The 12,922-nt window shown below is 39.0% G+C and overlaps 1 protein-coding gene across 2 annotated transcripts in view; it reads right to left on the bottom strand.

Moving 5' to 3' along the window:
• Nucleotides 1–10,553, bottom strand: part of LOC126187362 (bis(5'-nucleosyl)-tetraphosphatase [asymmetrical]) — a 61,418-nt gene extending 50,865 nt beyond the window's left edge. Inside the window, exons 1-2 of one of the 2 annotated variants that reach the window (XM_049928399.1) lie at nucleotides 10,305–10,553; nucleotides 10,040–10,227 (exon numbers count right to left, since the gene is read on the bottom strand). In XM_049928399.1, the coding sequence (XP_049784356.1) occupies nucleotides 10,040–10,154 (115 nt within the window). In that variant the 5' untranslated portion in view covers nucleotides 10,155–10,227; nucleotides 10,305–10,553. The remainder of the gene's footprint in view (nucleotides 1–10,039; nucleotides 10,228–10,304) is intronic. The other variant, XM_049928400.1, reaches the window with a different exon arrangement.
• Nucleotides 10,554–12,922: the final 2,369 nt, after the last annotated feature.

The raw sequence follows: 12,922 nt of genomic DNA, 5'->3' as shown, positions 1-12,922 counted from the left end.
CACTCGTTCGACCTATAGTTGAGTATTGCTCATCAGTGTGGGATCCGTACCAGGTCGGGTTGGCAGAGGAGATAGAGAAGATCCAAAGAAGAGCAGCGCATTTTGTCACAGGGTTATTTGGTAAGCGTGAAAGCATTACGGAGATGTTTAGCAAACTCAAGTGACAGACTCTGCAAGAGAGGCGCTCTGCATCGCGGTGTAGCTTGCTGTCCAGGTTTCAAGAGGGTGCGTTACTGGATGAGGTATCGAATATAGTGCTTCTCCCTACTTACACCTCCCGAGGAGGTCACGAATGTAAAATTAGAGAGATTCAAGTGTGCACGGAGGCTTTCTGGCAGTTGTTCTTCCCGCAAACCATACGCAACTGGAACAGGAAAGGGAGGTAATGACAGTGGCATGTAAAGCGCCCTCCGCCACACACTGTTGGGTGGCTTGCGGAGTATAAATGTAGATGTAGAAGATTTATTTGTGCTCAGACTTAATGGTTCAAACAAATGGGTCTGAATGTGAGATAGCCGTCATGCTACGTGAGTTCATTAAACCCTCGTGTCCACGCACTGTGATTGCATTACAGTCACCTGTATTCCTTCCTGTTGGTAATAGCAGACTGTAGCCCATGCCTATGCTATCAATTATTACCTTAGTCTGCTATGACTATACCCTGGCCCCTCAAACTTATTGCGTATCTTTAGCTGGTAGTGGATTGCTCCCAGTGTGATATTATCATGGTCTTTTAAACTGTCCACACAGTTGGAAAACAAATTCAATGTTTATTTGAAACCATTTGTGCTGTATTCACCCTACTTACCTCTGTAGGTGCGCTGCCATGACAGTTCGCCATGAAAAAGAACAAATCAGTCTGGATCACTCTTTTACACACATTGATTGTCACCAGTAAAAAAATATGTTAATTACAACACTACCTAGCAACATTTCCACTCCTCTATATCTAGTCTTGCTTGATGTTACAATGTGGTTCTTAGACAGAAAAAGGTACTGTAAATGCTTTAGAAAACCACCTCAACCAATTGTACCTGAGTGCTGCCAGCCACCAGAAAACTGTGACAATCAATGACAAGATCTGGATGACACTCTCAAGAGACTAATTACCCACTTGTTTTTGTTTTCAAGGTAAGCCATAGTTTAAACTATTTAGGGAAACCAGAGACATAAACATGGAGGCAGGATGGGGATTTGAATGCTACTCCTCCTTCTCAATGCAAACGCAGCTTCGGGGCTTCTGGTCTGTATGTATACCCTTGATGAAACGAAAACACTATCAGTTATTATAACAGCAGGCATGGGAACATAATTGCTGGAAAATATAATAAAGGACTGGAGTTCGCTCAGATACTTCGAACAGCCAGTTAAATGTCAAAACGTGTGACAATATATGGCATCCTGAATAACTTCTTCATACAAGCACAGCAGTACATACAAAAACTAGTGATGTCATGTTATATGACAGGAAACATTTTGCTACAACCAAGTGCATTATAAATGCTGTGGACTATGGCAATAATATCATTGTGTTATTGTTTATATATGGCACTAATATTGCTAATCCTTTCTTAGCTAACATTTTTTGCAGTAGTATAGAATTTTTCAGTATAACAAGGCAGAAAATACTTTCACACTTTACGTAATATAATAATTTCCAGCGTACCCCATGACCCTGGACCTTGTGGACGGCGGGGAGACTTGCGTGTCTCAGCGATACAGATAGCCGTATCATAGGTGCAACCACAATGGAGGGGTATCTGTTGAGAGGCCAGACAAACATGTGGTTCCTGAAAAGGGGCAGCTTTATTGTATGGTTAAATGATGATGGCGTCCTCTTGGGTAAAATATTCCGGAGGTAAAATAGTCCCCCATTCGGATCTCCGGAAGGACGTTGTTATCAGGAGAAAGAAAAGTGGCGTTCTACAGACTGGAGCGTAGAATGTCAGATCCCTTAATCGGGGAGGTATGTTAGAAAATTTTAAAAAGGAAATAGATAGGTTAAAATTAGATATAGTGGGAATTAGTGAAGTTCGGTGGCAGAAGGAACAAGACTTCTGGTTGGGTGAATACAGGGTTATAAATACAAAATCAAACAGGGGTAATGCAGGAGTAGGTTTAAGGCAAACAGAATGCAGGTAAGCTACTACAAACAGCATAGTGAACGCATTATTGTGGCCAAGATAGATATGAAGCCCACGCCTACCACAGTAGTAAAAGTTTAAATGCCAACTAGCTCCCCAGATGATGAAGAGATAGATGAATGATAAGACAAAAGAAATTATTCAGGTAGTGAAGGGAATCAAAAATTTACTAGTCATGGGTGATTGGAACTCTATGGTATGAAAATGAAGAGAAGGAAATGTAGTGGGTTAATATGGAATGGGAGTAAGGAATGAAAGAAGAAGCCGCCTGGTAGAATTTTGCACAGAGCATAACTTAATCATAGCTAACACTTAGTTCAAGAATCATGAAAGAATGTTGTATACATGGAAGAAGCCTGGAGATACTGGAAGGTCTCAGATATATTATATAATGGTAAGACAGAGATTCATGAACCAGGTTATAAATTGTAAGACATTTCCAGAGGCAGATGTGGACTCTGACCACAATCTACTGGTTATGAACTGTAGATTAAAACTGAAGAAACAGCAAAATGTTGAGGAGATGGGACCTGATAAACTGAAGGAACCGGAGGTTGTAGAGAGCTTCAGGGAGAGCATTAGGGAACGATTGACAAGAATGGGGGAAAGAAATACAGTAGAAGGAGAATGGGTAGCTTGGAAAGACGAAATAGTGAAGGCAGCAGAGGATCAAGTAGGTAAAAACATGAGGGCTAATAGAAATCCTTGGGTAACAAAAGAGATATTGAATTTAAATGATGAAATGCAGTAAATGAAGCAGGCAAAAAGGAATACAAACGTCTCAAAAATGAGATCGACAGGAAGTGCAAAATGGCTAAGCAGGGATGGCTAGAGGACAAATGTAAGGATTTAGAGGCGCACATCACTAGGGGTAAGATAGACACTGCCTACAGGTAAATTAAAGAGACCTTTGGAGAAAAGAGAACCACTTGTATGAATATCAAGAGCTCAGATGGAAACCCAGTTCTAAGCAAAGAAGGGAAAGCAGAAAGGTGGAGGGTCTATACAAGGACGACGTTCTTGAGGACAATATTATAGAAATGGAAGAGAAAGTAGATGAAGATGAAATAGGAGATATGACACTGCATGAAGAGTCTGACAGAGCACTGAAAGACGTAAGTCGAAATAAGGACCCGGGAGTAGACAACATTCCATTAGAACTACTGACAGCCTTGGGAGAGCGAGGCCTAACAAAACTCTACTATCTAGTGAGCAAGATGTATGAGACAGGTGAAATACCCTCAGACTTCAAGAAGAATATAATAATTCCAATTCCAAAGAAAGCAGGTGTTGACAGATGTGAAAATTACCAAACTTTCAGTTTAATAAGTCATGGCTGCAAATACTAACACGAATTCTTTACAGACAAATGGAAAAACTTGTAGAAGCCGACCTTGGGGAAGATCAGTTTGGATTCCATAGAAATGTTGGAACACATGAGGCAATACTGACCCTACTACTTATCTTAGAAAATAGATTACAAAAAGGCAAACCTATGTTTCTAGCATTTGTAGACTTAGAGAAAGCTTTTGACAATATTGACTGGAATACTCTGTTTCAAATTCTGAAGGTGGCAGGGGTAAAATACAGGGAGCGAAAGGTTATTTACAATTTGTACAGAAACCAGATGGCAGTTATAAGAGTCAAGGGGCATGAAAGGGAAGTAGTTGTTGAGAAGAGAGTGAGACAGGGTTGCAGCCTCTCCCCAATATTATTCAATCTGTATATTGAGCAAGCAATAAAGGAAACAAAAGAAAAATTCGGAGTAGGAATTAACATCTATGAAGAAGAAATAAAAACTCTGAGGTTCGCCAATGACATTGTAATTCTGCCAGAGACAGCAAAGGACCTGGAAGAGCAGCTGAAAGGAATGAACAGTGTCTTGAGAGGAGGAAACAAGATGAACATCAACAAAAGCAAAACGAGGATAATGGAATGTAGTTGAATTAAATCGGGTGATGCTGCAGGAATTAGATTAGAAAATGAGACACTTAAAGTAGTAAATGAGTTTTGCTATTTGGGGAGCAAAGTAACTGATGATGGTTGAAGTAGAGAGGATATAAAATGTAGACTGGCAATGGCAAGGAAAGTGTTTCTGAAGAAGAGAAGTTTGTTAACATCAAGTATAGATGTAAGTGTCAGGAAGTCGTTTCTGAAAGTATTTGTATGGAGTGTAGCCATGTATGGAAGTGAAACATGGACGATAAATAGTTTAGAGAAGAAGAGAATAGAAGCTTTTGAAATGTGGTGCGACAGAAGAATGATGAAGATTAGTTGGGTAGATCATATAACAAATGAGGAGGTATTGAACACAATTTGAGAGAAGAGAAATTTGTGACACAACTTGACTAAAAGAATGGGTCGTTTGGTAGGGCATATTCTGAGGCATCAAGGGATCACCAATTTAGTAATGGAGGGCAACGTAGAGGGTAAAAATCATAGAGGGAGACCAAGAGACGAATACACTAAACAGATTCAGAAGGATGTAGGTTGCAGTAGGTACTGGGAGATGAAGAAGCTTGCACAGGATAGAGTAGCATGGAGAGCTGCATCAAACCAGTCTCTGGACTGAAGACTACAATGACCACAACAACAACAACAACAACAACAACAACAACAATTTCCAGTTAGTGTGCAGGCTTCAAAGTTTAGTGGATATCATCCACATCATACATCATGAAGACAGTGACCCAAATCCGCTTTTCTGATATGATTATATACATGTTGTTTCCCTTATTACTTACTATCTATTTGGAATCAGTGATACGATATTTAAATACAGAAATTTCATTTCACATGCAACCACTAATATGTTCTTCTAAAATTTATAAATGGAACAGCAACAGCTACCTATCTGCAGACAGATACAATAAAAATCTAATGAGTTAACTGGATGATAGTAGATTCACAGACACACAAAAAATACAAGTTTGAGCACCTTAACATAATATATAGAGAGGATTGCACAGGAATGGTATTCAGGAGCCCATGCCAAAGGATATATATACAGACAGAATGAGCTGAATGTTAACAATTACACGCACGTAACACACGATATCTGGAAATTTAACAATTTAGAAGGGCATTTGAGAAGTGACAAACAAGAGGAGCACAAGTGAAGTAAATATGACACAAAGATCGTAGAGGAAGCAATCATCAAAAAGAGATTCTAGGAAGAAAGAGGATACAATAAATAAATAAAAGTAAATGCACAGAGAACATAATATGGCATGACTCTGCTCTGTGACATAGCTATGCTATGTTTAAACCATGTATCTGAAATGCATCATGTTTGGAGATGGCATTTTGTTTTTAGTGGTGGCACACTGTTGCTGAATGTCTATCTTTAGGAGTTGTACTTCAGTGATGTTAGTGAAGCTAACAGATTAAGTGCTGTTATATTATTCGCTATTCTAGAAGTCTATTTTTGCTGGCTTGTCAGGGTCATTTTAATGTTGTTGACTACTGATTTGTTTTCAGCTTTGGAAATGGTATGTTACCTTGTTGTTAATGGTTGGAAATTTAATTTTTGTTTATCATTTGTTACTAGTTATGTACCTTAACAACAAAATTTGCCAGTCATACATAAGATGCCACCATGGACAACAACATGAACACGACATTTAAATCTCAGCAGTTATTTGCCCTTGTGGTGGAATGTATGAAGGATCAACAGTGGGGTGAAGTAATGAAATTAATTGAAGTGGCTGAGTCTAACAAGGGACAAGTAGTATAGTTTTCTACTGACTTATTATCTTTGACAGGGTTTTGTACCCATTAGACGGACTTTAGCAATATGTCTGGAGTTTCATTCTGAGTTTATGAAGTATAGAGGATCGTTTTGAGGGGTATTGGGTGCACAGGATTAGGTGCGGAAACTGACAAGTCTGTGTTTGGGAAAGCTAAATAATATGGGAGGGGTAGTGGTGTTATTGGAGTCTGGTTGTGGGCGGCATCATCCCCCCCCCCCCCCCCCCCCCCCCGGCTGGCTATGTTTACTGATGTGATTTTTCAGTGTGGCAGGTAGGCAGACAAAATGGGTTTTGGTTGGATTAATTGAGCAATACAATGTAGAGGGCTCTACTATTATTTTAGATTAATTTTCTTTAGGGAGGAGGGGTTCTCTACATTAAGTGATGAATCAAGTGTGCAGAATTTTAAAATTATGTAATGGGGGCTGGTGCTAATACTGTAGAGTCTCAACTTTATGAGCTCTGCTGAAGGAAGAGTTTGCCTGAAAACTATTGTCAATTGCAGTGTTGAAATTTGTTGGTAAAATATACAGCCCTAAGTTTGTAAGTTAAATCTAGTGGTTGGGAGAGGGAAGGAGGAGGGGGAGGGGTGTTTATGTGCATAATTTTCTTAGATATGATGGAGTAGAAACTGATTTTGGGGCAAAGTTTTATGATTTTGTGTGCTGAATTGTTGACTGAAGTCCATAACTATTAGTTGATATGTGGGTATCATGGTGTGTTTTGCAGTTATTTTGCTCAGGTTGGGTTTTTGATAATAGTTTAGACATGGGAGTTTTGGTTTGTTGGCATTGTGGGCTTTGGTTCAGCTATACAGGATACAGGTCAAGTGAACTTTTTGATACCAGCCTTTGGAGTGATTTTCACTTTCATGGTATCGTGGGGTTTGTTTGAGCTGAACAAGTAACATTTTCGATACCAGATTTTTGTGAATTTTTGCTACTTTCTTTTTACTGTGTATTGTTAGCAGGTATGTTGTTCACTTTGTCCTGTCCAAAACCCCAAATTCCTGTGGGTGTCCTGCTAGACTGATACTCTTTCTTGAATTAATTGGGTTATAGGTGATGTCATAATAATGTTTTTCTTCATGTGCTTAGTGTGTGATGTCTTGGATGACACGCTGTGTAAGTGTGAAATGATAGTGCCCACCATTTTGATGACATCACAGGTCAAAGCTGACTGGTGGTAATGGATGCTTTGGTATTCACATGGAGGCACAAACTCAGCAGATGAGCAGCTGTTGATGTGTGCACTCAGCAGCAGGGTATCATCCATTACCAATTTTGACACAATACAGGTGTCTTTCCATCCTCAATGACTGGCATTATTTTTGTAGCATATCTAATGAAGTGCTAACAATGGCAACTTAACATTACCAGGACCTGTTTGTTTTCTCAAAAGTAATTACCTAATAAATGTTACTCGTTCATCTAGATTGACTTTTTTCCACTGATTAGCAAAATTTCTGGTGAAAGAATTAGTGGCACCCTTCTTCCTTGGGAATATCATTTCACAATGAATTTGTCTGTTTCTTAATTTGTTTTACATTTATATTCCAGTATACTGTAGTCTTGAGTGTACAATTTCAATTAGTGAGGTTGAAGTAATGTTCAACCTGCTGCCAGCAGATATGATAATTTCGTAATTTTATGGGGGAAAGAATAGTTATAATTCTCTATATAATTGGTGATTTCTTCAGCTTTAGAGTTTTCAACCTACATTGCTCAGTCATTTCCAACTGAGACATATATGACCACAACACTAGATGAAAGAATGTTCAAATGTGTGTGAATTCCTAAGGGACCAAGTTGCTGAGGTCATTGGTCCCTAGACTAACTTATGTTACGAACAACAAACACTATCACGTATAAATTAAGTGCTTAAAACAAATGGTTAGGTTGGTTAAGGCAGTATTTTCTACAATACTCTTTGACACAACATACTGAATAGCCAAGTGTTATCAGCATTCAGCAATAAATTAATGCAACACTTGCCTCTGGTTAGCCCATAAACCTGTAAGGAATGCTTAAATTTAAATTCATGATAGCAGGCAATACTTGCATAGATTACAGGTCATATGAACGTTTGATGCTGCTATTTTATGTTTGCCTTTTTTTTTCATCCCCCTCCTCCCTACCAACAGACTGATAGAAAGTGCAAATGGTGACAGGCAAAAGTTAATAGAAAATCATGCATCAGTAAGAAGATCAATGCAAGAAGTACGCAACAGCTTCCACCATTATATCTTAGCAAAAGATCTTATCAAGAAGTGAAAACTTTGCTGGTGCGTAAAATCACTAGATAGGCCAAAGGCTTCTACCCCATCATTTGTCAACCAGTCTGGGGTGGCAGTAGAAGACAGTAAACAGAAAGCTGAGGCTTTAAATTTCACGTTTAAGAAATCATTCACACAGAATAATCATAGAGACACACTGGCACACAGACTGCTGAATAGAGGACATAGAAATAGACATCCCTGCGTTAGAGAAGCAACTGAAAGAGTTGAAAAAAAGTAAGTTCCCAGGTACAGACAGAATTCCAATTTGGTGTTACAGAGATTACTCTGCGGCATTCGCCCCTTACTTAGCTTGCATATATCACAAATCTCTTGCCCTTTGCAAAGTCCCAAGCAGCTGGAAAAAAGTGCAGGTGACTCCAGTGCACAACAAGGGAAAAAGCACGGATGCACATAGTCACATACCAGTCCTTAACATCAGTTGGTTGCAGAATCCTTGAAAACATTTCAAGTGCAAAAGTATTACATTTCATTGAGACAAGAAAGCTTCTGTTCACAAATCAGTATGAATTTAGAAAGCATTGCTTATAGAGAACTCAGATTACCCTTTTCTTATATGATATCCTGTGGACCACGAATGAAGAGCACTCGCAAATTCCACATTCCTAGATTTCTGGTAATCATTTGACACAGTGCCCCATGCAGACTGTTGATGAAGGTCTGTGCATACAGATTAGTTTCCCAAGTGTGTGAGTGAAGACTTCTTAAGTAACAGAACCCAGCATGTTGTCCTTGATGGCGAGTGTATACATCAGACAGAAGGGTATTGTTACGAGTGCTCCAAGGACGTGTGACAGGCATATTCCGATTTTTTATGTACATAAGTGATCTGAAAAACAGGGTGAACTGCAGTCTACAGTTGCTTGCTAATGACGTTGTGCTGTACAGTAAGGTGTCATTGCTGAGTGATCTGATAAAACGAAGCTTGCTACAAATGTAGAAAAATGAAGTTAATGCAGATGAGCAGAGAAAACAATTCCACAAGATTCAAATACACTATTAGAAGAGTGCTACGTGAAAAGGTGTGTCAGTCAAATACCTACGCCAAACGTTTTAGAGCAATATGAAATGGAACAAGCATTTCAGGTTGGTTGTAGGGAATGTGAATGGTTGACTTTGTTTCAGTACAAGCATTTTGGGGAACTACAGCTCAGCTGCAGAGGAGACAACATATATAACTCTATTGTGACCTTTCGTTGAGTACTGCTTGAGTGTTTGGGATCTCTGCCAGGTCAGGTCAAAGGAAGACATTGAAGCAATTCAGAGGCATGCTGCTAGATGTGTTAGCAGTTGGTTCCCTCTGCAAGCAATTATTATAGAGATGCTATGGGAACTCAAAATGGAATCCCTGGAGGGAAGATGAACATTTTTTCACGAGGTCCTGCTGAGAAAAATTTAGAGAACCGGCATTTGAGGCCAGCTGCAAAATGATTATACTGCCACCAGCCAACATTTCACATGACGGTTGCAAAGATAATACGGGAGAAGTTAGGGCTCATAGCATGGCTGACAGACTGTCATTTTCCTTCACTATTTGAAAGTGGCACAGGAAAGGAAATGAATAGTAGCATGTGAAGAATTCTCTCATACGTTGTGACAAATATGCAAAAGAATAGAGCTACATAGCTAATAACCATTGCCTATTCCGGTTTACATGGGTACTATGCACGTTTCCACCGCTGAATGATCGTGTGGACGCTACTAAGTGGACCTCCTCCTTTAAATTTTCCATTGTCGTATACGACATACGTACATAATTTCTTTGTGACGAGAGAGGTGGAGCGTGATGTCATGTCACCTGTAATAAAATTACCGTTATCGGCTAGATAAAAAAAAATCACTCTTACCTTTTGGAGGTGTCCAATGATGCTCCCCATATGACGCCTGTAGTAACAGGTACTCAATTTTACTGCTGATGTACCTAAAAATTACAAAACCGGCTGCACGGACACTTCGAGGCATTTCCTTGTGGTTAGAAACGAATTATTTCGTCGGTTTACTATCCTTCGCTTCTCCAACTTTTTTAGTCATAAAACTGCAAAAAGGAAACACTAATCATTCACAATATAAACCAAATTATATGCTACACACACACACAGCTGTATTACACACCCTCAAGCTAAAACCGGCTAAAACAAATCACCTGTACACTGTTTACAAACACCTTTGTTTTTTTTTTTTTCTATAAACGCAACAAACGTCAATAATTGTAATTCGATAGATATCGATTTATGTGAATAGTGAGAGAATTTCATATTTTATCACTTTTAACTTCGGCGTGTTATCATGGATGTAGTGGTGCGGGCATGCACATTCGAAAATAATTCATGCCGGTTAAACGACTTATTGCATTTCAGAGTCACGCTGAAAAAGTTCTTTGACAATACTAGCACAGTCTACAACAGTCGCCGCTCTCCTCTCGATTTTGTTACCTGCAGCGACAGCAGCGCCCCGAGCGGCAAGCCAGTACACTTCTTATACCGATCTGTATCATAGTTTTTATGACAGGGAATCTATGTAGTGCGATAAAAATAGACAATAACAGCAACTGCAACATGACACCACATTTCTTATTCATTAGTTTCCTGAGGACCCTGGAATTTTCGAAACGATAAGTTACAGCACAGTTTTGCCATGTACACGATTATTTACCGAAAAATGTCGTTTTCCTTTAATAACAAAAAATTGTTAGCAAACACCGTAAGACCTGACCTTTTGCAGAAAGTCTTTGTGTATTTAGCCAGAAAAGTGGAGATCTGTTCACTACATTTTCAGCAAACTCACCGATTTGGATATTGGGAATCCTATATGGAATGTAATACCTACATTAATTAATGTACGAAATAAGCCACAACAGCTGTATCTTAAGAGAAAACGACACAAGCGTGATACTAAACCATCAAAAACAATCAAACCGTTTCCTAACACAGAACAAACCAGTTCCACAACTGTTGCTAAATTTTAGCTACAAATGGTAAGACTCTTCAACAAATTCGCTTTTGAAGCAAAAATACGAGGGCTATCCACAAAGTACATTACGTTTTGGAATTAAAAATAAATAAAGTATTGGAATTTTTTTTATTATATACAGATGAAAGCCACACTTAAATACTACTTTTCTACATAGTTGCCATTCAAATTAAGGCACTTATCGTAGCGATGGACGAGCTTGGAAATTCCTTCGTCGTAAAATTCGGCCGCCTGCGCCTTCAACCACGTGGTTACCTATTCTTTTGGGACAGAAAAGGTGTCATTTTTGTGGATTTCCTGGAAAGAGGCACTACAATAAACTCTCAAAAGTATTTCCAAACTCTGCACAACCTCAGAAGAGCAATACAAAAGAAGCGCAGGGGAAAGTTGGGTTCAAAGATCTTGCTGATTCACGACAACGCCGGGGCCCACACGGCAAATGCCACTCGTGAAGTTCTCGAATCTTTTAAGTGGGAGTTGTTCCCTCATCCGCCGTACAGTCCCGACCTGGCACCGAGCGACTTCCACTTATTCCCAGCAATGAAGAAGTGGTTGGCTATGCAGCGTTTTGATGATGACGCACAGCTTCAAGAAGAGGTGACCACGTGGTTGAAGGCGCAGGCGGCCGAATTTTACGACGAAGGAATTTCCAAGCACGTCCATCGCTACGATAAGTGCCTTAATTTAAATGGCAACTATGTAGAAAAGTAGTATTTAAGTGTGCCTTTCATCTGTATATAACAAAAAAATTTCCAATACTTCATTTATTTTTAATTCCAGAACGTAATGTACTTTGTGGATAGCCCTCGCAATTACATTTATAAAATTATTCATGTATTGGAAAGTAGAGTGAAGTGTAAGAAGTGTAGAATTCACAAAATACATTTAAAGTGTCAAGCAGAGCGCCTGTGATAATAACAATAGTCAACAACAGAAATATAGGATTCACATGAATGAAATAAATGTTAATATTCTCTTGCTTTCAGCGGAGTAAGGTGCAAATACACATATATTGGAAAGTATTTTTTCATGATTAAGTTGTAGCTTATGTCATTGATTCAGTGTGATTATGCTGGTTTTACATGTATTTCACGATAATTCATGCCTCTTGGTAATTTACCAACGCATGGAATGCACAGTTGTTATAAATATTTCGTTAATTAAGTAGAAAATAATTAAAAACGAACATTATCCTTACGACGCATGTGACTGACCAGTCTCTAGTCGCTTGAAGCGCTAGTGTCGCTCCAGAAATCAAACGGTAACAACATTGACACCAGAGAGCGTCGTGACTGTATTTATTAGACTGTGATACTAGTCTGTCAACCCTTTGATATATTGAAGAGACTCTCACATCATTTCCAGTATTGTAGACATCAAAGGCATGGTGGTTTGGGAAGGTTAAGAATGATACACAAAAGAAAAAGTGTGACGAAATTTTACTAGCTACAGCTGGGAAAGAAAAAGAGGAAATGTGTCTGAGAATAACTGTAAAGAAGCGACTTGTCACATGTTAATGTACTGCAGTAGTATTATTAGTAGTAGCATTATTTATCCATAGGTTTACTTTACAAGGCTATTGGACACGTCTTGGAGTTAAACTTTAAAAACAACAGAAATAAAGTAATTCCCATATACAGACGTTCAGGTGTAGAATGATAAGGATGGACAGGTAGTTCACTGTGGCCTTATAATAGGAACCATCTCGACATTTTCCTGAACTAATTTAGGGAAACAGTGGAAAACCTAAATCAGGATGG

Source organism: Schistocerca cancellata, chromosome 5 (assembly GCF_023864275.1).
Source record: "Schistocerca cancellata isolate TAMUIC-IGC-003103 chromosome 5, iqSchCanc2.1, whole genome shotgun sequence".
In the NCBI taxonomy this organism is placed as follows: Eukaryota; Metazoa; Arthropoda; class Insecta; order Orthoptera; family Acrididae; genus Schistocerca; species Schistocerca cancellata.
This window is presented reverse-complemented; position numbering and strand designations above follow the sequence as displayed.